The 25,140-nt window shown below is 35.8% G+C and overlaps 1 protein-coding gene across 3 annotated transcripts in view; it reads right to left on the reverse strand.

Annotated features, from left to right (window-relative positions):
- The window catches only part of ARHGEF26 (Rho guanine nucleotide exchange factor 26), a 55,534-nt gene that overhangs the window by 2,904 nt on the left and 27,490 nt on the right, over positions 1 to 25,140 (reverse strand). For 2 of the 3 annotated variants that reach the window (XM_070946460.1, XM_070946459.1), the window contains exons 9-14: positions 21,109 to 21,198; positions 20,613 to 20,767; positions 14,995 to 15,204; positions 11,260 to 11,327; positions 10,654 to 10,758; positions 8,683 to 8,989 (exon numbers count right to left, since the gene is read on the reverse strand). In XM_070946460.1, the coding sequence (XP_070802561.1) occupies positions 8,847 to 8,989; positions 10,654 to 10,758; positions 11,260 to 11,327; positions 14,995 to 15,204; positions 20,613 to 20,767; positions 21,109 to 21,198 (771 nt within the window). In that variant the 3' untranslated portion in view covers positions 8,683 to 8,846. Of the gene's footprint in view, positions 1 to 8,682; positions 8,990 to 10,653; positions 10,759 to 11,259; positions 11,328 to 14,994; positions 15,205 to 20,612; positions 20,768 to 21,108; positions 21,199 to 25,140 lie in introns of those variants that run through there. The other variant, XR_011600534.1, reaches the window with a different exon arrangement.

Genomic DNA, 25,140 nt, shown 5'->3' on the forward strand with positions numbered 1-25,140 from the left:
ATGATCAGAATAACTAAAATTTCACTTTTTAAATATTAGTCGTATGTTTATTGTCTGTTTAGAATTAGTAAGGAATTCAGTTAGAACTGGTATATATCCCACTGGTCTGTAAAGTTGAACCAAGTCACTAGATAAAGAGTATGATGGGAAAGGCATTCATGAAATGGGAATATGTTTGCATCATTTTAGTATAGTAATAAATACCTGCTTCATTCCAGCTGCTTTGCATACAATGTAAGAAATAACATGTTGACTTTCAGCAACCAAGGCTTTATTCACAGCATAAACCCTTCTCTGATAGCTTGCAAAAAACTGTCAGCTGTTTGGATGAGAACAGGTTTTAATGTCCTCCCTTTGCAAAGTGTATTTGAATATGCGACTGTGGGACAGAAATAAGGTCCTTCAAATTCTAATGGAATCAAGTACACATTAACTGTACACTAAGGAACAACCAGACTTCTATTTCAATAGTGTATTCTTTATTTTTAAAAATGTTCCTGCAATTATAATTGAACCCATGTACTACTTTTTAAAAATCAGTCTGTCCATGTTGGACACCCTCTTAATGTGTGCAACTCCTTGAATTCAGTCTTCAAGCTGAGATTTGTGGGAGTTAAAGTTCACACATTTGGAGAGTGTGCAGGCTTGGAAACATTATTTGTCCCAGTGTTCATAATGCAGAAAATTATAGCATAAGATTATAGTATATTCAGGAAGTTATTTCAAGAGTAGGAGAAATACGTTATTATTATATAAGTTATGAGCAGAGCTATTGTGTTGGCAGTGTCTGAATGTCATTGCTGAACTCTTTAGGACTGTACAAATATTTCTTGCAGAATCTGGATTTAAGCAGTATCTACTTAAACAGTTCAAATTATATAGATATCTTGAAACTGATGTGTCAATCCACATCCAGCTAATTTAAAGACTTTTCTTAAACCATAAAAATGGTACAAGACCTTCCTCTTCCAGGGACATGCAACTCTAAATCTTAGAAAACTTTTTTAAGATACTAATTGTAATTTTATAGATGTTGCTTGTGTGACCCAAGGTTTTGTTTGCTGGAATATGTGTTTTGTATTTGATTTCTTGTAATCCCTGGTAAACTACTTATATTTGCCATAAATTATGTCTAAAATTCCTATGTTTGCTTTTCTAGTTAGTTTCCTAATACATTTTTTGCAGTTTGCTCCAACATATTTTTTTCTATATATGCTCATTTTCTTTAATACACAGTTTTGGGAAAAAAATTCCAGTTCACTTGTAAAATTTAGAAGAGTTGCTAGAAAAGATTGTATTAATATTCAAGTTGAACATTATTTCTCTCCATCCCTATAAACAAAAAGGGCATTATTAGGTGCAGTAGTCCAAATAAAATTTAGTACTCCTGCTAAAATCCTTGCTAATGAAAGTAGATGCATAGATTCCTAGAAACAACTACGTAGAAGGTTTTTTTTATAAGATCTTGCTATCTTGTGAATTCATATGGAAAGTACTGTATATTGTGTAGGAATCATACCTGTCAGTACATCTAGGTTGTTTAGATTCCTTGCTGTAGCTGTTCTTTTTTAAGTTAAGATTAAGGTTTTTTCTATCCAGTGGAATCCAACTCTAGGGTGGGGGTGGGTGCTGATCTCTATTTCTTAGCCGAGGGAGCCATCATTGTCGAAAGTCATGTGGTCAGCATGACTATATACCAAGGCAAACAGAATGTTGTTACCTTCCCACCAAAGTGGTACCTATTTATCTACTCATATTTGCATGCTTTCAAACTGCTAGGTGGGAATCTTTTTACTGAACTCATTTGCAAACACTTGTCCTTAAGGAATAGAAATGATTTTAGCATGTATCTTATAATTTTCTGATGTAGATATGAATCTGTTGGGAAACAAACTGTTACTGTAATGAAATTTTTTGGTTGCATACTGAACATCCAACACATTGTGTAAACGTTCCTAATGGGTTAAATTTCAAATTTTGTGTAACCAAGCAGTGAATTATGTTACATATATAGGTATCTAATGTAAAATATAAAATGGTACAGTTTGAATACTAGAAATTCCCCAAGTGACAATATATTAACTGAGTTCATTGGCTAATTTGATTCAACATTTCACATTTTGTTTCATAGCTTATTTATTTTTCATGGTCCAGTTATATTACTTAGCATGAGGTATGGTCAAATACAAATCTTTCTGCTCCTTATAACTTGTTCCTTTAAAAAAAAACACTTGATTATATTTTCTCTTTGCAGATTGCAACAATATTTATTTTAGATTGCAAATAACCAAAACAAGAGATGTATCCTACCAATACATAATGCATGTTATTTTAAGATCTGAAAAAAAGTTTTAAGTTTTTTTTATTAATATGTTAGTACATGCTTGTTTTTCAACCAGATGAACTTCAGAATCTTGACTTTTAACTTGTTTCAATTTCTAACTCCTTGTGACTTGAATAGCATTTCATCAAGACTGACAGCAACCATTTTGTCATCTGACATGTAACCCTAATTCTTAGAAAACTTTTAAAATATTAATTGTATTAATTGTAATTTTATAGAAGTTGTATCTGGCCACCTAAATGTTCTCTCATCCTCTTCCTTCAATTGCTTTTGATTTTTTTCACTAGGATTGTTGGCATATATGGAGGCAAGGGCTGCTAGGGCCAAAGTTGATGGGTTCACTTCTTGAGACTCCCTGAAAACTGAGTGGTGTACTTAATCGTCTAAAAGCTCGTCGATTATAGTTGACTAAACTTTGCAGTTCCATCAAAACTGAAGCCAAATTCTTGTAGAGAGTTGGAGTTTGATTTTTTGCTGAAGGAAATCAGGGCCATGCCTGCCATTAGTTCAACATCTATCTTTCCTCTGTGCCTGCCAAAATTTTAGTTGTACAAGACTGTGTTTTTCAAACTTAGCAACTTTAAGATGTGTGGACTTCAATTCCAAAAATTTCCTGGCAGCATGCAAATTTTTCATACAAAAGCAAAAAATTCTGCAAGATTTTATGATCAGATGCTTTCTGACCCAGGAACAGGAATTCTTCATTGTTGTATAGATATGCTACTTCCAGATATGTCTATTGGCTTGGGAGACATAGATGTTCTACATCATCCTAAAGACAATCTCCCTTGGTTCAACTTTTGAGAATCCAGCCCCTTCAGCAATATTGGGAAGCAGCAGACATTCCTTTTCAGACTGAATTAATATGTTAGTCAGACATTTGGATCTATTACTTCTATTCTACACAGAATGGAACCCAGGATGGAATCGAGCGACTGATTAACCAATGGAAGATATGGCTCAATGACTTTGGACTGCAACTTAATTTGGCAAGAACTGAGTACCTGGAATACAACATCCAGACATATAGTGCAATCAGTCAACAGTAGCCTAGTTGTAAAGGCTTCTGATTTTCGTTACCTTGTATCCTGCATAACTGATGGTGACACATTTCTGCACGCCTGGGCACAAGTGAGTGTTCCTGGTTGAAGTGTGCCAGGTCACTGGCGTTCTCTACATCTGGAAGATCCTGCTGTGCCTTAAATAGAAGATCTACCACATGGTTGTCCATCCTGTGGCACTCCATGGGGCGGAATGCTGGCCAACAAAGAGACACGAACAGGCATTGCACAGAATGAAAATACAAATGATCAGTTGGCCATGGGGCGACAGTCACCTGGCTGGATCATATTGCAAACAAAGACACCTGGAAGGCCTTCAAAGTCGCCCCAATTCAAGATAAAATGAGAGAAGTGAGACTGATAGTATAGGCATGTGGTAACAGCTGATCTGGAATCCATTGTGAGGTGGACCCTTGCACTCAGCCCAGATGGCCAGCACCTTCAAAACCAACCAATGAACGAATGGACTGTGCCTGCATGAAGATATGCAAACTGTAAACTTATGCTCCATTGATGCAGACTGGACAATTGGTGAATTGCAAAACTGGACCACACGATATAATGGTAGTAATGCAAACAAGACTTTCCATTCTACACAGATCAGATGCAGACTTACATGAATAAAGGGTCATCACTAAAAATAGAGCAGCTAATGCTGCTTTACTAGATAAAGAGCAATTTTTATCTTAGCAGTGGTATTTATTGAAGAAATGCTACCACTACTCCTTTATTCTGTTGATCCCACTTATAACACTGGATCAGAGAATAAATTTCATTTGATAACAGATGGTACCTTCCAATAGCGCAAGTTAGGTTTATTTTGGTGCTAGCAAACCAAAATAAACAGCAATAGCAAACCTAGACAGGGTCAATGCTACAACCCTCTTATGCAAGCCGAAGTATAGGTAATAGATTAGAGATAATGAAGTAATGAAAGTGAGATTAAAAAGAAAATGGTTTTAAGAGTACAGAAACTGAATACTAGAATAATGGTTATTTTCTGATTCTCTCCTATCCTAAATCTGATTTAGATTTCCTCACTTCCAATTATCACTTTTCATGTTATCCACGTTCCTTCTTGCCTTTTAAGCTTTTTATGGCTATAGTGGCATATTTGTTGCTTTTCTAAGGGGGCAAAGAAACGTGATAGTGCTATGTGAGATCTGCCTGGTCTACCTAATGCATTTTCTCTGCAGAACCATTTTTTCAGCTAGTTTCCTTGTAAACAAGATGTAACTAAATATTCTGTTTGGAAACAATGATTTATTTACATACAAAGAGATACATACATAGAAAATAGCCATCTACATCCTTGAACTGCCACCCCTGTGGGAAGCCCCCCACCCCCCACCCCAGAAGAATGAAATTTTTGGGAAACATTAAAAATGGCAGAATATTATATTTTCCTAAATGAGAAATGGAGAAACATATTTTTAGAGGAAGGAAGTTGCCTCCAAGTCTTTAATAGCCCACAGCAGCTGCCAGCACTTAAGAGATAAAGAACGTATTGAAAGAGGAAGACTATCTAGATAGCTCTATTCAAAGCAAAGCAAATACTGCAGGCAGAAATCCATTCAAGACAGGATATTTCAAAACTCCTTGCAGACAGCTAACAAAGGCAGAATGATAGGATTAGAAGCAGCACCCTCAACCAAGATCCAACACAGGACAAAAGCCATCAGCCACAATAGGAATTGCCTAACACCCTTTCAGAGCACAGCCCCTTCATTGCACCACCCCCAGAACAGCACAAACGTTAGTCACAGAAACCTATAAAGATCTACCCACTCATTCAACCATTTGTTCAGCTGACCCAGAATTGTCTTTGTGGTTTTGTTCAATAAACCATCTTTCCAATCAGCCTCCATGTTGTTTCCAGTGTTTTTCTCCCAGTTCGGAACTGAACCAGATGGATTTTCCTTCCAATACCCCCAATACAGTTGTCTGTCATTTTGATGGAAACCTAAATATGACAGTTACTTTATGCTTTATTCTGGACCATGTATTAACTTCATGGAATTTTTTTAGCTGTTTCTTATTAAATGCTTAAAAAGTTCAGAATTGCTAAAATATGTCAGTAAAATGCCATGCCTATTTACATAAGCAAATGCATTACAAATTTAAATGGATAAATTATGACTATAAATGCAAATTAATTCCTCTGTACATCATGTGATAAAAGTATTTCCAAAATCTTAACAGAAATACAGGAGTCATTTTAAGAAGGGGAAAAGGAAGCTTTCACAATCCAATAGGCTGTTTGATAAAAAGCTAAAACAACTTGAAATCAATGAGGTAAAATTAACACAGCTAGCATATATGAAGTCAAGTCATGCTTTTAGTGCTTTAAAGTAGAAAAAGTTTAGAGTACATTATAGTCTATCTCAAGCATTCTTAACCCATTTAAAATAATGTATGGGATTATTTCCCCTTTAACTGGAAAATTTCCACATGAATGTTTTTGAATAAATGATTTTTAAAATTAATTACTCCTGTATTTTTTTTTAAAAAAGCGATAAGGGGTGGATGGAAAAGACTAATTAAAAACATTTTTAAAAAAATACGAAATGTCAATAAACTTACCATGTCATATTTACACTCCAATGATAAATGCTTGCTTTGTATATACATTGAAAGTATACAGTATTAAATGTTTCAACCTACTCCCATCCATTCTTCCTCTCCCCCACCATCAAATGTTAATTGCAATGTTGCTTTTATTGTGATAAAACGTCACAATATTTTCTATTCCACTTAATATGCATAATGTAGGCACCAGGGGTGTCTCTTGCAATACTACTTGTACCACCACAACTAAGATAACTTCTCAATGCAGTTTTCATTTCATGCCACAGCCGAAGAATTTGGGGTGCCTCTTAAGTAAAGCACCAGTTTTCAGGGTATTGGTGGTTGGCACAAAATCAGTTGTCTAAATAACTTGGGAGTAAATTTAGCAACCATGTTTACATATTTTTTGGAGTCCTCGTAGATGTGCATTGTACTCTTATAGGCCACAAACTTCCTGCCTTTTTTGTATGAATTATGTATTCATTCCATCACAAAGCAGCAAAGGAAACTTCTGCAGAAGGATGCTTAATGCAGCTTTAAGCAGAATGATGTCTGATGAACTTCGTATTAAACATATTTTGTAAATAGCATTTGCCAGGACCAGAATAATACAGTGTTTCTTTTGCTTGTAGCTTTTTCAGAGGACTTTTGGGTGGTCTAATACCTCACTCCAAGCTTACAACTGTTCAGTCTGAATACCATGGGCAAGAGTTTTTTTTTAGCAAACAGTTGTTTTTTCCGCTACTACCAAGTTACTGATGGAATGGCTTCTTCATCCCTTGGTGGTAGGTCAACAGGGGAGAATTGCTAAATCTTTGACAAAATAACAAAGGCAAGCAGAAGGAAATTAATGAAGTTTCAAAAATAAGGCCATTTTTTGTCCAATTCAAGGGACTGGTCCTGATTCAACATTGTTAACATAAATTGTTTCAACTCCTACCCTCAAAACGACGCTATAGAGCTCTGCACACCAAGACAATTAGATACAAGAATGCCATCACCCTGCTAAACAAATAATTCCCTCAACACTGTCAAACTATTCACATTAGGCTGCATTACCATTGCTATTGGTCTTCTCATCGTTCCTATTGCCCATCTTCTCCCACTTGTGACTGCACTGTAGCATTTTTTTCTGGTATATGGACCAGAAATCAAAATGCCAGTTGATTGCATTTTTTTTAAAAAAAAAGTTTTATCTTAACCTTGATCAAATAAACCCACTTCATATTCCTTCCTTTTAATTCTACCAGTCTATCTTTCATTCAATCGATTGATTATGGTTGTAGGATTTGATTTCTTTTTCCATGTCAGGATTTCTTCAAGATGTTAACAACCTTCTTTTGTAGCTCGAATTAAAAAACATTGTCCAATCATTCTTTTGGTTTATCATTTGTATTAACTTTTTTCATTTTTAAAACTTCAGCAGGTTCCTTTTGTATCTCCAAATCATTCTCTTAACCTGTCATATAGATTCACATATCTATCATTCCTTCATGAACATCTTTTAGACATTTGCCTGTCCATAGAAACAGATGTCAATATTGACACTATTGATATTGTAGTTAATAACATCTGATTCCATTCTTCAAAGATCTTTAATATTTCCAATGTTATGTTTTGTATCATTTTGTAAGTCTTGGTACTGACATCAGGCTTGTATTTTTTTATTTTTGCTTAAAATCTTTAGTTCTCTGTACTGTCCAATTTCTAAAATTTGCTATCACATGAAATTTCTATGATAGGCAAGTTCATTTCCCATAAGTTTTTTTAAAAAATAATTATTTCCAAATTTCATAGTAAAAATACTCCAAACTGATCTGTCCTTATTCCATTTATAACTTTCTTAGACTAAAATCTTAGCTTTTTGCTATTTATTTAAAATTCTTTTAAGTCCTTAAACTTGTAATTAAGAATTGTAATTTGTTCAGAGTTGAGTTTAAATTGGCCCAGGGTAGACTTTTCAGTCTTGTTGTTCCAAAGGTCTCTAATAGATTTAAAATGGCTAATAGGTAATCTGCAAAAGTAATTAGAAAGTGAGGTTTGTGAACTTAAGTGTCCTTTAAAAGGTTCCATCATAGTTCTGAACAAGATGGGTGATCACATTGTCTCCTGGCACAGACACCCGCAAAGAATGCTGTCTTGAAGTCTCGTGAGGAGCAACCACCCCGAGGACGTGTGGGCAATTTTCCATCTTCTCCTTATCTGAAGTCTGGATAAGTGGAACCAGTCTACACACTGTTCCTTGGTTTTTGCCATGGTTGTAGTCTCTGTGTCTTTATTCACCATATGTCTCCACTTAGTCCATGTATCACAGTATATGCTATGAAATCAATTGTGTTTCAGTTCAACTGAAATCAGTTGGAAGAGTGATAGTCAATGTTCATGGGTCTCAACAGCCTTTCTCTACCTCAAAATATACAAACAGCTAGCTCAGTCATGTGCACCACAGCAACTGCACACGTAACAGAAGCCTGATCCAATTCAAAATGTTGGTTGTGGGAGTGAAAGGAATGAAAACTGTTTATTTAATTAAAATATAAGGTAAAATGAATGGACTACAGAACTAGTTTTTAGAACAAAGGTATATTAGATATAAAATACAGGAATATTTTGTAAATACTGTAAATAGGAATGCTATCAACATACGCTATCAATAAATCAACATTTATTTTTAGAAAATTTTAAAAACAAAGTTTATTGTGCAGAAATTGATTCAGAAGAACTCTTATTTACCTTGAATTGGGTTAATTTCTTCCATTTTTAAAAACCTATCTTCATATATCTGATCTGCTACCAACGTAACATGGAGGGGACGGGACCAAAATGCCATTGACTTTAGTGCAAATTCTAGAGTACGTGTATTAGAGACAACTTTATACATTAGTTTCTAGGCCTAGCAAACGTCCCATTCTTTCCATGTTTTTGTCAATTGTGGCTTGACATGTGATCTCCTTGGCACATTCCATTGGAAACCAGCCTCTTTCTCCATCACGCAATCGTTCTCCTTCATACCAGCCTGCGATGAAGTGCAAAAGGGATTAAACACATTAAAAGTCACCATAATGATAAAGAAACCTGTCAGATCCAATGGAGCTCTACTGAGTTTAATATTGTATTTAATATATGCAGCTGGGTTTTCAAAGACCATTAATTTAATAAATCTTTGTGTATTACTACACCCTCGGTAATTAGTGATACTCAAATGATTTACTAAAATAGGATAGGGAGTAGTTTGGAGAACTGGTAAACACCACCTCTGACTGGCCCTGCCCCCATCTATTCTCTGCCTTCTGAGTCCCAGCTGATCGGGAAGAAATGGGGATTTTGCAGTAACCTTCCCCTGGAGTGGGATGAGAATGGAGATTTTACAGTATCCTTCCTGTCACATCCACCAAGCCATGCCACGCCCACCAAGCCACGCCCACAGAACCGGTAGTAAAAAATTTTTGAATCCCACCACTGGGTGAACCCCAGGGGCATTCATTTTGATCATGTGAGCACAGAAATATTGCAATGGTCAGAACTTTGAGGACTAATTGTAAATCTCTTTGGTCAGCTCTATCATAACTTGGAATGCTCACTGAACAAACAGACATTAAGCAAGGACCATCTGTATTATTTTGGCTGCTTTCTAAGGGATAACCATTAACTAACACAGTTGTGAAATACAGAAAAGTGCTATGTAATTAACTTTCTGAACAGCAATACATATAACGTTACCAAAAGCACACATTCCAAATACTCTGGGTCCCAAAGGAATTGGTGAGGAAAGAACATTTATTTTCTTTCATGTACCATCAATTAAAGTAAGCATTAATTTGAATTTGCAAAGCTTAACCTTCCTTAAGATTAATCATTAAGCCTTCAGTATACTTTGCATTCCTTTTTTGTGGTTACTTAGAAACATCCAATATATTTCTGCCGCTTTCAGTCTAGTGACTTTTCTGAACATCCCACCAAACCTGGTTAGGTAAAATTACAGGGTCAGGTACTTTCATGACATTTTTATAGAAAGTACTGCAGATTTTATTGAGAACATAAGTATAAGATAAAATGCGGTATTTTGTTAATACCTATTTTGCTTACAAAAATGACTTTCAGAAAGCCCTTTAGAAAGATATTTTCAAATTAAATGTTTCTATTTGAGCAAATTGGGGCCTGGGGAACCCAGAGTGGGATGGATCCCATTAAATGGCTCGTGTGATCTGCTGTCGCTGGGGTGGGGGGTGATTTTATTATATTATACTGTATTAATTAATTTGATTCTTTTTATTAGTTTTATTGTTTTAAATGTTGTTTTATATTCTGTAAGCCGCTTTGAGTCGCCATGGATGAATAGGCAGCTATATAAATTCAATAAATAAGTAAATAAAATAAAATAAATAATTTTATATGAACTTTTATTCCATCTATGGTTTTCCCACATACTTGGAAAAAATGCCCAAAGAAGGTAGGGATAATCCGCATTTTACTTATATAGACAAAAACAGAATGAAACATGAACCTCAATCATCATAGCATAATATCTTAAACAAGTAAAACTGGTTCTTACATATTAAATCTCAAAGAAGGTATCCTAACTCTGTAAGAATAAATGATAGATAGTAATGTATAGCACAGATGCTTTGCATTTAAAAAGGTTTTACAACCACTAAACAACTGGAAAAGCCCTTTACTTACCATCTTGGACTTTTTGATCAACAAGAACAACATCAGCAGCCTGGAGGGATAATTCATCAGGTTGCTTGGCAGTGTATGACCTGATAACTTCTACCTGAGTCAACGCTGAGGGGAAAAAATAGTATTTATTGAGTCAATTTCAAAAGCTCAGGAATTCACTTTAAAGATGAAGCAATTATAAACATATTCAGTATGACTTAAGTTTCTCTGCATGCAGAGTTTCCAAACTCTCTTCAAATGGAAAATTCTTGAGTTTTTTTTCTGCAAATCCAGGAATCAGACAGCATACAGAAAAAAGCAAGATCAAAAACGTTCAGGTAAATCATTTTTAACTATCAATTACATCCAAAGCTATAGACCAGTAGGGGGCATCCTTGAAATGTTCTTAAATCATATTCAATCTCACATGAAAACTAAAAGGAAAAATTATCAAAGGAAATTAGATACTTATAATAGAGTCTCTACTGTCTATTTATTATTCAAAGTAGACAGATAAATATGGGCTGGGGGGGGGGGACACCAGAAACCTAGTTAGATTTAATTTTTTATCAATGGTCACTGAAGCTCACATTACAACTCCAAATAATTTTCTCATTCCTTCCTTACTTGTCCTGTCCTTGGTTCTTCTATCATTGCTTTGTCCAAGTGCAGTAATCCAGCGAGCTCTCTCATTCCTAAATAAAGAAAGGGGAAAACATTATGAGTATCTCCCTCTTTTTCATGGCATGTATATATTTATATTACACATATGTTAAAAGATTCTCAAGTGTCCAAGCTTCCCTTTTAAAAATGACATGGGAGAAAGCAGTATATAGAAACTCCTGGAGAAAACAGATCATTTAGACCTGTATTAATTGGAATTTAAAAAGGTTGCACTGATAAGACTAGAACAGAAGAGAATGATCCTCCTAATCTTTATGGATCTCTCTCTTTGACTTTCGATACCATAAATATCTTTATGAACTGTACAGAAGATGACTTTGGAGTGGGCTGCACCACATTGTGCTACTTCTTCTGTTCCTTAAGTGGCCAATATTAGTTGGCAGGGGTGGGGCAGGTTAAACTCTCAGAGGCTCTGGGAGGTAATTCATTAGCATGGAATAAAGTTACTATATCTATGTTGATGTTACCTGATTCAACTCTGCCCCAGGCCAAAGAAGTGACTCAATAGAAATAATTAAGATCTGCATTGGGACAAAGGTGTAGGCTGCTCCCTAGCAAGACAGAATGGCTGCAGATGTGAAAGTCTTTTAAAATCTGGAGAGAATGATTAACTAAATTTGATTTAGTTGATTTAATGATTAACAGTTCACCCCTCCGAATGCCATCACTCCCGAATGCCATCACTCTGCTAAACAACTAATCAACATCCTATCCTATCCTATCCTATCCTATCCTATCCTATCCTATCCTATCCTATCCTATCCTATCCTATCCTATCCTATTCCTATGCCACCTGACTCTTGATGCAGCACACAACAATCAACAAAGGAATTCCAATAAAATCAATAAAAGATAATGCTAGGGTTCCAAGTAACACCCCCAACAATGTCAAAGTCAATCAAGTGGAAGTCTCATTTTTCATCACCAAAGGCCTTTATGGGGGCCAACTGTTCACAGCTCATCTAAATAACAGCACATTTCAGGAACCATGTCTTCTTCCCTGTTACAATGTCTGATCTCAAGAATAACATCTCTTCAGAGATACAGATAATTCCCACCCTGATGATGTTCCAGGAGCTATTGAAGATCTAAGTTCCTCTTCCTCAAATATCTTCACTGCAACATTTTTTAAAATTATGCTTTGGTATTAAAACAAAGCAAATTTTTCTGCGTAAAAGACATTGTTATTTATTCACAACACTGCTAATGCAGTAATAAAATATATCCCAGGGAGATATAGTTGCTTGCTAACAACAACAACAACAAAAAGATAATTATATCTTGAAGGTGGTTGGTTTGTAATACATGTAGGACATTTCCTGAAACAGAAGGGCCTCCATGGATCAGCTCAAAAAAATAAAATCACTTGAGTTTCAGTATATGAAGAAAAATCTATGGTATATTAAACAATGATTTTAATAAAGGAAACTGAATTAATCCTGTTTGAAAAAAAATACACTGAAGATATATGTATGCATCACTATTTATTAAGTTTTAAGATGTAAGAAAATAGGTAATTATACTTATGCTAATGGTTGTCATGTCATTTGAAATACAGCACAGACATCTAAGCAATATTAGAAGAAACTTCATTTCTTCCAATGAAGAAGTCATGATAATTAGACTTTAAAAGACTGAAAAGGTTTAGTTATGCCAATTTTCAAATTGGCTGAATTCACCAGAGGCATTCTGGCATTTTAATCTAATATTGACATTGCAATATTTAATCAGTAGCTCTATAGCCATCCTATAGGAATCTGCATCTCTCTGTGTATCTCACAATGCGATACTTCATGGTTCGTTTTAATTTTTGAGATGTCCTAATGCTATTGGGCAAAAATGTACAGACTTTTATGCACATACACGCTCTTTTGCATTCCGGATTCGAGAAACAGATTTAGACTTTTAGTTTTCAGCAAGCTACTCAGATGCCAAGGCCATTCCACAAAATGGAACTTTTTTTTTTTTAATGGAATCTGAACCATTGAAAACAAGATGCTTCTTGTTGTTGCTGTCTCAGGATGAATAGCCTTTCAATGTAGCCTAGCCAAACAAGGCAGGGCAGCTTCTTTTATCATCTCCTTTTTCCAGACTACACAGAATTCAACAAGATAGTTTCCATGGCTTCACTGCAGTCTGGAGTTAATATCTGAATTATAATGTTTATTTCCTAGGAAATGAATGTGCATGAAATGAATGTGATGTTTAAACTGAACCTTTTAAGAGACACAACGAAATTTGAAAAAATAAATTTAGAGAGATTTTACACTTTTTTAAATAAATAATGTTTGTAATAAACAGAGTAAAGGAACAAATAGTACTTTGTAAAGATGCCTTTACAATATATATACAATATATACTCTTTCTGTGCTGGTTAAAGTAAGGAGTTAGTTTAGGAATTAAGAACCATCCCCTTAAGGGATTGCTTTTAGGAAATGTAGTTTTATGTCACATGGTCATATCTGTGTTTCTGATTGGCCACTGAGTCAGACTTCTGATTGGTTGCGGGGCTAACTTGCTATGTTTAGATTAGTGGGAGTTTTAAATTTTAGCCCTACCGGGAGCTGTTTGCTCCCTCAACACGGGGACAAACTACCTCGTTTCACCTATGTGAATTGGGAACAGATTATGTGTACCTCAGAAGAATCTCTTCAGTGACTGTGAGTTATTGTTTAGATAATGCCTGATGAATAAAAGTAATCTACATGATATCCTTTCCGTGGAGTTTATCTGCCTGTGCCAAGCAGTCTGCTGCTTGAAATAGAACACTTCCCTTAGACAAATTTAGCAAAGACTCTCTTGGCATCCCAAAGTCTCAAATCAAAGAAGGTATGAAGCTGCTATTCAAACAAAATATGTTTTAATCACGACGATATAAAAAAAGACATGGGGACTCTAGAGTGCAGACAAGAGCAACAGAGATAATTATGGTACTGGACACAATATATGTGTTTACATCAATCACCATGATATAAAAAAGATATGGTGATTCTAGAAAGTGCAGAGAAAAGCAACAAAGATGATCAGGGGGCTGGAGGCTAAAGCATATGAAGAATGGTTGCAGGAACTGGCAATGTATAGTTTAATGAAAAGAAGGACTAGGCGTGACATGATAGAAGAGTTCCAATATCTAAGGGGCTGCCACAAAGAAGAGGGAGGGTCAATCTTATTCTCCAAAGCACCTGAAGGCAGAAGAAGCAGCAATGAATGAAAACTAAGCAAGGAGAGAACCAATCTAGAACTAAGGAGAAATTTCCTGACAGTTAGAACAATTAATCAGTGGAACAACCTCCAGAAATTGTAGGATGCTCCAACATCGGAAACTTTTAAGAAGAGATTTGACAACCATTTGTCTGATTTGTTATACGGTTTCCTGCCTGAGCAGGGGGTTACACTAGAATACCTCCATGTTCCTTCCAATTCTGTTATTCTGTTAATTCTAATTAACTTGATGATTATATGTTGTCTCAAAAATCTGCAATCCTATGATAGTTACTAACAAGAAAATAAGCAAATTGATAATAATTTAAGAGTATGTGATTATTATGTATTTGCAGAACAAAGGTGAACAGAAACAGAAAACATATTTCAATACAATGGATGGAAAAATCTTGTTCCAGAATCCCAGATTTAAAAAACAAATAGAAGAAATTTACTTACTGAGTGACATTTACTTACTGAGTTTCGGTTCCCAAAAGCAGTTCAATCTTCTCTCCTGCATGGTTACTCAGGACAGTTAATCTGAAGAGGTGATTGGCAGAATTCTGCCGAGAGTAAAGCATTGGTGTGCTGCTTTTTACTGGAGAGGAATTCTGTTCTTCGTTGTCACACTGCTCAACTAGTAACTGATCCCTTAAGGAGTAATCTGTAACATTGTAGCTCTCATCACTGTCAATAAAAGGAACCAAAAGAGACACGAGTCAAAGGGAGCTTAGATTCAAATCAATGCTAAACATGTCAGGTATGCAACAAACGTCTAGAGAACAGTCCACAATACTTAATTTTCAGACAGGTTTAGCTGTTCAGCAAAGGAGAAAAAACAAGAAACAAAACATTCACGAAGGATCCAATTATCAAGATAGAGCCATGGTGGCACAGTGGTCAGAATGCAGTACTGCAAGCTACTTCTGATGACTGCCGGCTGCCAGCACTTCAATTCTCACCAGGCTCACCAGTTGACTCAGCCTTCCATCCTTCTGAGATTGGTAAAATGAAACCCAGATTGTTGGGGGCATTATGCTGACTCTGTAAACTGTTTAGAGAGGGCTGTAAAGCACTGTGAAGTGGTATATAAGTCTAAGTACTAGTGCTATAACAAAATAATATTGGGTCCTTTAGAAGAAGTCTATTCCATATTTAAACGTATGCATCCTTGTATTTAATTTAAACATTCCCAACTTTGTGTTGTGTGCCAATTGCGGCCTTTCCTGGACTAGGATTCCCTGTGCTCAGTCATTCAGTCAATAGTCATCTCATGGCTGGACTACTGTAATGTGCTCTACATGGGGCTACCCTTGAAGAGCATTGGGAAGCTACAACTGGTGCAGAGTGGCCCCTGTAACACTACTGCTCTGTGAGTTGCAGTGGTTGCCAGTCCACTTCCAGGTGCAATTCAAGGTGTGAGTGATCATCTTTAAAGCCCTTCATGGCATGGGTGCAGGTTACTTGAAGGACTGTCTCTCCTCACTGGGATTGGCCTGTACCACTCGTACCGGCAGAGGAGGCATGCTGCAAGTCCCTTCAGCCCGATTGTTCCAGCTGAAATGGACCTCTTCAAGGCAGAGACCATATGCACATAATTCATTTTTCAACAAATGATTATCTGATGTCAGAATCTCAGAGAAAAGTCATCCATACAAATGCTTCAATTGAGTTCTTGCTAAAAAAAAAAAAAAGGTTAAGATGCTCTCTACCAGCAGGTTAGCTATGGCATTATCAAGCCTTCCAATTGGTTACATACCATATTTTTCAGAGTATAAGACTTACCTTCCCCCCCCTTCTAAAAGGGGTAAAAATTTACGTGCGTCTTATACACTGAATGTAGCCCCGCCCACCCCCTGGCCCCCACCCTTTGGCTTCTGCCTCGCAGCAGTTACTTCCTTGCAAGCAAACAGGAAGAAAAAAACAGCTCGTTTCAGCTTCAGCACAGCCTAATTAGCATAAATTGATTGGATCGGCCTCTCGACTCTCAGCTGATTTGCTCTCAGCTGTTTTGCACAGGGCTCTGCTGCTTGCTGCAAAGAGGTAAATTGTTGGAGCAAATTTTTTTTTCCTTGTGCTAATCAAGCTATGCTGAAAATGAAAATGAAAGTAAAGCAAGCTGTTTGCTGAAACGAGGCAAAATTGCTCAGAGGCAGAGGGAGATTTCTTTTTCTTCACCAAAAAAGGTAGGTGTGTCTTATACTCCGAAAAATACGGTAGGTTTTCCACCTTAGTACATTCAGCATTAGGATGTGCAATGTGCATACAACTATGGAAACTCATGATGCAGAATGTATATATTTTAACCAGATAGTTAAGACTCAGCATTCTTAGTTGGATTTATATAGAACTCGTATCACTCACTACCAATCTTTAAAAATTAACATGCAATAACCAGAGAAAAACTTGCTCCTTTTCAAATATAAAACAGATAAAATACATTCAAGTTGGGATTTGAAAAAACTTTGAGACAGATTATGGGGCAGATAATTAATGCAAACAAATATTTCTGCTGGCTGCATTTTATCTGTGCTTCTTCTAGAACTGTCTATGCCATGTGAAATTTGCAAGTTTAACGATTGTCCTTTAATCATATAATGACTACATATAGTTTAAATTCATTTTTGCTTATAATAAATTCATTTAAAAAAAATAGATCAGTCAAAGTCACATTTCTTGTTTCTTTGAATATGAAAATTTACACTGGATAAAATCACTTGGATTTATTCTTAGTTGGATAATGGCATTTATACAGGCCCTGAGGAGATGCCTGGGGTGCAGCCTTGCACAGTTGTCTTAGAATGGTTTAAACCTGATGGACCCAAGGAAATGATGGGGTCATTATGACTGTGATCTTCCCCTTCTGCCCTTTAGATCCATCCCCTTCCTGGCTGGCCAAGCCCATCTTGGGGGTGATGTGTGGATGGATTCTGACAGTGGTGAATTCATCCTTGAGGGAGGGGTTTGTTCTTCTACCTCTTAAAGAGGTATTGGTCTGACCCCTGAAGAAGCCATATTTGTTTGGTGGAACCCAGAAAGAGAACCTTTTCTATTCAGCAAATAAACAAATAAATAGGCTTTTTACTGCAGAAAATATTATTAATGATAAATTACCAATCACATGGGAATAAAAAATGATGAGGAATATGCATAATCTTCCACAATGCTTGTTCCTGACTGAATGAATGCACTTGGGTAAATAAAATAATTTAAAAGGTAAAGGTTCCCCTTGCACATATGTGCTAGTCGTTCCTGAATCTAAGGGGCAGTGCTCATTTCGATTTCAAAGCCGAAGAGCCAGTCTGAAGACATCTCCGTGGTCATGTGGCTAGCATGACTAAATGCCAAAAGTGCACGGAACGCTGTTACCTTCCCATCAATGGTGATCCCTATTTTTCAACTTGTATTTTTTATATGCTTTTGAACTGCTAGGTTGGCAGAAGCTGGGACAAGTAATGGGAGCTCACCCCGTTACGCGGCACTAGGGATTCGAACCGCTGAACTGCCAACCTTTTGATCAACAAGCTCACCATCTTAGCCACTGAGTCCCTAAAATGATTTAGTGGGACCTAAAACTCAAATCACTCAATTTGGATTCAATCTCAATCCTCACTGAAAAAAAAGAAGGGTATAAAAGAGTATGTGTAATGTTTAGCTGATTTTGAATCGTTAAACATATAATTCTCCCCAACCTTCATTATTGCATTAGTTTCATCACTGTCTATGGGATCCAACTGAAAATTCATACAGATAATTTTTTTATAAATAAACAATTGATATTCTGAAGTTTGTAAAGCAATTATTTTTCTATTCCACTAGAATGAGAGAGCTTAATTTATTTACAGTGCATAATGAGTCCTTATGAAAAATGCCAAATCCTCCCCATCTCAATAAACAATGTATTGCTGGAGAAGATGGTTAGCAGATGTATAAAAATGGATATACAATCAGGCTGGCTTTATACAGAAAAGTGTAAAAGTAGAAAAATTAAGGATCTGCTTGCTAGTAATTATTGCTGTAGTTTCCACATAAAATTTGCCTGCATGCCAAGAAATACAGCCTGTGTCACTTCTCATACATACAAAAAAAAAATTTTTTTCTTTCCTTTTCTGTTAGAAAGTTTTTTTCTCAATTAAATTACAAACAATTGCAAAGGTTTCAATACATTTTAGCTTCACTGTTGTTGTTAGTTTTAATTCTCTGTAAAACTCTGCAAAATATTTAAGAAACTCAAACAGTAATTTAATTACAAACCAGTATTATTGCTTTGAATATATTTTTTTTGCTATGTGAAGCCCAAGTTCCATTTTATCCAGAAAGTGTGCACAGGTAACATTCCAAAGAGTTTGTGACCTTTGGCTGGCTTCATATTTAAGAAGTCCAGCTGCATTCCACTACCAGGATTATCTCAAGAGCTGACAAACCATTAGATGGAGAAAGAATTTCAGTGATGTCCTAAGGGGACTGTATACCATGTAAGAATATCTAATAACCACAGAATTAAACTACTCTGACAGTTATCTGTGTTTCTGTTAATGAAGCTTCACAGTAATCTGAATTGTTCTAAAAATAATTAATTCAACAGTTCAAAAAGAGAAACATTTAATTGTGTATAAGAGAGGAAAATACATCGGAATTAATCGAATGACACATGCTACATTTTAAAACAGTACAGATTAACAACAGTGCAGTATTCGCTGAAGAACAAGACAAAATACCCTTTCAAAGCTATTTTGTAAAGCACTGAAGGTCTTAATACAGAAGATGGTGGGGGGGGGGGGAGCAACATATTCCATCTAGTTTTAGAAAGACACAGGGATCCAACTTGGCCTCCATGTGTTTCAAAACTGGTAGAGATGTACAAAACTTGGTAATTTGGCCAAAGAACATTTTAGAAAATTTCTCTTTGGATCATGCTATCCCAGCATGGTTTTCTGGAATATATTTTTTCAGAACTAAAAGCAGGTTAAGGTGTCCAAGATACGGAGTTCTGGACAACATAGACCTGTTTCAGGGCTGGACCATGATGAAATAATTCAAACCAATTTCAGCTCAGAGAATTTAAAGCTGAAATCTGTCAAAACTGTCCCTGGAATAACATGCATCAGAGGGAACAAACTATTCCAAAATTCTCTGGAATAATGTGTTCCAGAAAGCATGAATTTTGGACTATCCTAGAAGTCTGGGGGAAGCCATATTTAAGTGATTATTACCATGAAGTAATGAGTTTTTATAAAATTACAAATTACTCAATCCTCTGAACTATTTTACAATTCTACTTCTCAACCAAACAGGATCCACCTTTGGGTCACGACTTATTCTGAGGAAGCACTCAACTAAAGCATAACAACCCATCAGATTTTGTCTAATACGAAGAAAACTTAAGTATATAAAATTAGCTAGTTATAGGTGTTTGGACTTGGAAAAAGTCTCATTACTTGGATGCCTTTCAACATGCTTGATGATTAGCAAAGTTCCAGGTAATTCGTTTCATGACTTAGCTGGTATGTAAAGCATTTGGAAAGTCGTCTTCTAAAATACGGTACAAGCAATTTTAAGCCAATGTACAATGTCGTCCTTAACTACAAGATCATTTTGCAACATATTTTTCTTTTTCTAAATTCTGAATGTCATCACCAATCCATAAGATTCCAGGTTCAGTATCTCATATCGATCCTTAATAGAATCTCAAATGAAGAGGAAGAACTCTGAGAAAAAATGACCAGCCTAATAAACATGAATATCAGCATATGCTATACTCAGATGAAAATTCTTTTCCCTCTATTAGTTTTCTTTTTCAAAAAACTAGTTACCATGGTTTTTAAAAAATGGCAGAAAAGATAATATTCCTTGAACAGAACTGATTTTTAAAGTGTGAATTAGAGTAATCTAAGCAGATTTTTTAAAGAAAAAAACCCTATTAACATGACAAATAAAGATTTGTTCATCATACCTACAGAAAAAGGCAATGGACAACAGAGCTGTCAAAAATTTAAATAAGAGAACTAAAAAGTAATAATTGCTTTTTTTATAAAAGAAATACAGGAATAATTCTATCATTTCATTGTAAAAAATGTGTTCAGCATAGTTCCTACCTTTTCTTTTTTGTGATAATGAGGACATCATTAAAGAGGAAGAAGTATACTTGTTGCTTAGAAGTCCTTTTAGAAAAAAGTCCAGTGTCTTCAACAAATGCTGCCAATTCACCCCGTTTCACTAACCATCGTGAAGAAGAAACCAGTGGAAAGGGCTACAAAGTAAGAAAACTGCAATTTATTCTTTTCTCCAGATTTTCTAAGCAGACATTTTTACAATAATGTTGTAAAAATGTTCCTTCTACAGTTCTGAATGCAAAGAAAAAGAAAAGAAAAAGAAAAAAAAACTTGGCATTTACTAACCAAAAATATGAACTGTGCTTTAATCTTTACTGCTTTCAGGAAGCACTTGTTAATTTCCAAAACATAAACTGAATAATCCCTATTTCATCATAAGAAAAATAAACACAGCTTATTCTCACTCAAAAAAATTCAGCACTAAAACAAAGCAGAAGTTAAAAGTCTATATAAAAATGCATGGAAGGAAGTATCCTACCTTGATTTTAAATTCCAATTGGGAGTTGATGGTATACATCATTTCTGTCCTTTCCATTTTTCGAGCACCTTCATTGCACAGACGAACCAACTGGAAAAAAAGACATCTATGTCACCTAACACATTTGCATTCAGTATTAAAGATTTACTTTTTACAAAGTCCCATTTTTTAGAGGTTTGTAACAATAAGGGAATCAGAAAAAGATTTTTAATGTGCAGCTATCTTTGAATGAACTAGCTTTTTCTACAAACAATATAAGAATGCTACTTCCGTTTTTTTAAAAAGGGCACTGCTTACAATTTCCTTAGTAAAGGAACTCATAAAAACAAGATTCCTGGGTTTTTTGGTTTGTTTGTTTTTTTGTTTTGTTTTTTTCTTGATAGGCCCCTTCTAACATACAGGCACATATCCGAGGACACTGGCTGTCTATACCTTCTTAAGGCCACTCATATCTTATTTTCCCCTTTGAACAACTGTGATGCATTTAGACATCCAGAAACTACAGTTGGTACAAACTGCAATTGCCCAGGCAGTTATGGATGTAACTGGTGTACCAGAGTGACTTCTCTGGTCTGGGATCTGCACTGGTTGCCTGTCAGTTTCCAGGTATGAATCAAGGATCATTGCTGGTTATCACTTTCACAGCCCTATGTTGCTCTACATCTGCCTCCTCCTACATTCACCTACCCATTCAATCAAACTGAATACAATCAACTCCTTATAGTTCCTGTCCCTTCATGATTGCCATCCAATCCAATTCCACTCTCACAGAGGGTTTTCTAGCCCTGATCTCCTGGGCCTTAGCTGTTAAAGACCATTTTTTCCATCTAGCATAAGAGGAGGGAGTGCTTTGAATGGTAGTGAGTTGTAAGCACAAGATGGTTATTTTGCTGATTTCATTTTCATTTTTATTGTTTCTTTGATGTATGTTTGCACTGTACTTTCTTTTCTCTATTATTAGACTGCTAATTTATGGTTAGCTGTCCCCCAAATGAATATTTATTTACAAGACATATATGATAGCCCATATGTTTCTGAGTGATTCATAAAAACAACAATAAAAACATAAACAGACAACAACACCAGCATTGAAACAGCGAGGGCCCCAAATCAAACATCTCGACATTTGTCCATACATCAATATTTAATCTGAACAGATTGCATCCTCACCCTTTAAGTCCTTCTGATCTCCTCTTGACTAAGTGACTGAACCCTGAGACACTCTAGTCCAGTGTTGGTGAACCTTTTCAGCACCAAGTGTTGAAACGGGAACGTGCGTGCATGTGGGGGAGCACCGCAAACCAGAAGAGCAGCTCCCCAGTGTGCATACGTGGGAGCACCACAAAATGGAAGAGCAGTTCCCTGGCGTGCATGTGCATGCCAGGAAGCTGAGCTTCCGGTTTCCGGCATGCGCATACGCGTGTGAAGACCAGCATGCACGCCAGGGAGCTGCTCTTCCGTTTTCTGGCGCTCCCGCATGCGCGCCAGAACCCAGAGGAGCAACGGGCAACAGTTGGTGTGCCTGGAGAGATGGCTTTGCATGCCATTTTCAGCATGTGTGCCATAGATTCACCATCACGGCTCTAGTCTATAGACTCTCAACTGTAAAATGCCAATGACATTTTTATATTACTACTGACTTACTTTTAAAAATTAATGTAAGGCTTGTTATTTTCCTTACCCAACTTTCTGGAGGATACCTTTGGGAAAGTCTGTTCTCTTTCCCAAAAACTTTGGACTCTCCCCACCCCCCAAAAAAAAGAGAGAAAAGAAAGAAAAACAGGGGGTGGGGGGGAGAACCATATCCTTTCTGAGAAAAAATTCATCTGAAGTTACTTAGATACAAAGCAGTTACATTTCAATTTCTATTTCTAGCTATTTTATGTGTAGGAGGCATATTAAAGTATTTTCTTTTTTCAGTACCAATGAATTTCAGTGAAAATAATGAGTAATTTGGAAAAATGAAGATAAAGGCATTTTTAAAAGACCCATGAGGCATATATTTTCTGGAAAGTATTTGTTAGCAAGCCATTGGAAGCAATTTTTATGAGCCAAAGATAAAATCAGATTTATCAATTGATAATTTAGTGACTTCCATATAGAGTAACAGTATCAAGAGAATGCTATTTTGTCTTCTTTTTTTATCTGAACAGTATGTAAAATGCACCACTTTTTTTTAGAACTCTTACAATACTGATTACATTATATAACATGCAGTATCAGCATGGGCATATAAATCATCAATAATCATTCTTGAATGAAGCAGTTTTTATATTGCTCCCCTTTCTATTTCTATATATTTTATGAAAAAAGTTAACACCAATAATAATTTGCAACAAAAATTACTGGGTCTTAAGGAGACGATAATTTTTACTTCTAATAAATAGTGTTCTATTAAGAATTCTTAATGCAACTAGGGTCCTGTGATCTATATGTATATATTCTCTCTGCCCAGCATGGAAAAAAGTTAGCACTACATTCCTATATAATTTTACACCACTGATCATCTATAATATTTTGCAAGTTTTCATTGAAAGATCAGTATCACTAAATTCTAATTAATTTTCTTGCCAGTGATAAACATGTCCCTGGCAAATTGCCAGGTTTGAAAAGCTCATCTCATTGTCTTGAAGATTTGGGGTGAGACAACCAGATTAATTTTCCATTTTTAGCCAGAAATCATTCCCCCCTTTTTTTTCAGATTCTCAATGATCGCTGATTGCAATGGAAAAGAATTACTTGTGCTTCTTACAGAAGTCCAAGCTATGACATTTCAATTGTCCTTTGACAAAAAAGGGGGATTCTTTCTTTTCCATATTAGGCTGCAAAAATTAGCAGCCAAAAATATAAAGCCCACCATCCACAATGGCAATGAACTTATCAACACTGCCATTTTTCTCTTCCTTCTTTCAACATTCTATGTACGTCTAGAAATACAGAAGGCTCAGAGAATGCTAAGCTAAACGAAGAATTGGCCCCATATTTAGCTTGCAACAAAATTCTGCTGCAAATGTTAATGTGGTAGATAGTTAATCCTAAATTCTAATTTATATGATCAGTACATAATTTTAGGATATTCCTTAAAGGAAATGAATTCAGAAGATATGTATGTGAGATTAATGGTTGAATGTGTTCTAAATGTGAATTTAGTGTAGTAAACATTAATACATTCTGACACTACTATATCTGTATCAGATTACTCTGTTGATATACATCAGCCAACATCTATGTATAAAGATTTGACAAACATAAAACCGAATGCTAAATAAATGATGGAAAATGGTATACTGTATTCAACAGTTTGCAGCTGACCAATCTTGGATGACTCATGGGCTATTGAGCCAAATTCAGACACCAAGCAGCTGCATATATTTTAGCTCACCCTAAAGAGAAAATTAAATTCAAGGTGCAGAAAATTTTAAAAAATGTTTAAAGCTGCTGTAACTGCAAAAGAGACAACATATTTGATGCTGGTATAAGTGTACAGAAAGTACTATGCCATTGCATTAAGTAGAATCAGTATCTCTGATAATGAGAATCAATGTAGTTACAATAGAAGCATGTTGAATAAGGACAAGGAGATCCATGTTTAGATGATATTCAATAATGAAGGTCCCATGATAACTTCTCTTGGTCTCTATGTCTCAAGCCCAATTTAACATAGAAGGTCATAAGGTAATAGAACACTAGGATGGGAACCACCTATACCACTTATAACTTAGGGAAATAAATCTGACTGTACTGTAACTGAACAACGTAATTCATTTTGCTAAGCCAGTAGGTCTTGGGACTGCCTGGGGAGCTCTTCAGTCTTCTTGCTATCATCATTTTCCTAGAGGCAATGAATAATTTTTCTGAATCAAACTTTACCCCCCAAAAAAGTAGATTTGGCCAGTGAAATTCTGATATAGGTGGTCCTCAACTTACAACCTTTCATTTAGAGACTGTTTGAAATTACTGCGGCACTAAAAAAAAAATGACTTATGACTGGTTATAACACTTACAAGGGTTGCAGCATCCCCACAGTAACAT

Source organism: Pituophis catenifer, unplaced genomic scaffold, assembly GCF_029215685.1.
Source record: "Pituophis catenifer annectens isolate HBS135680 unplaced genomic scaffold, rPitCat1.0.hap2 SCAF_6, whole genome shotgun sequence".
NCBI lineage: Eukaryota > Metazoa > Chordata > Lepidosauria > Squamata > Colubridae > Pituophis > Pituophis catenifer.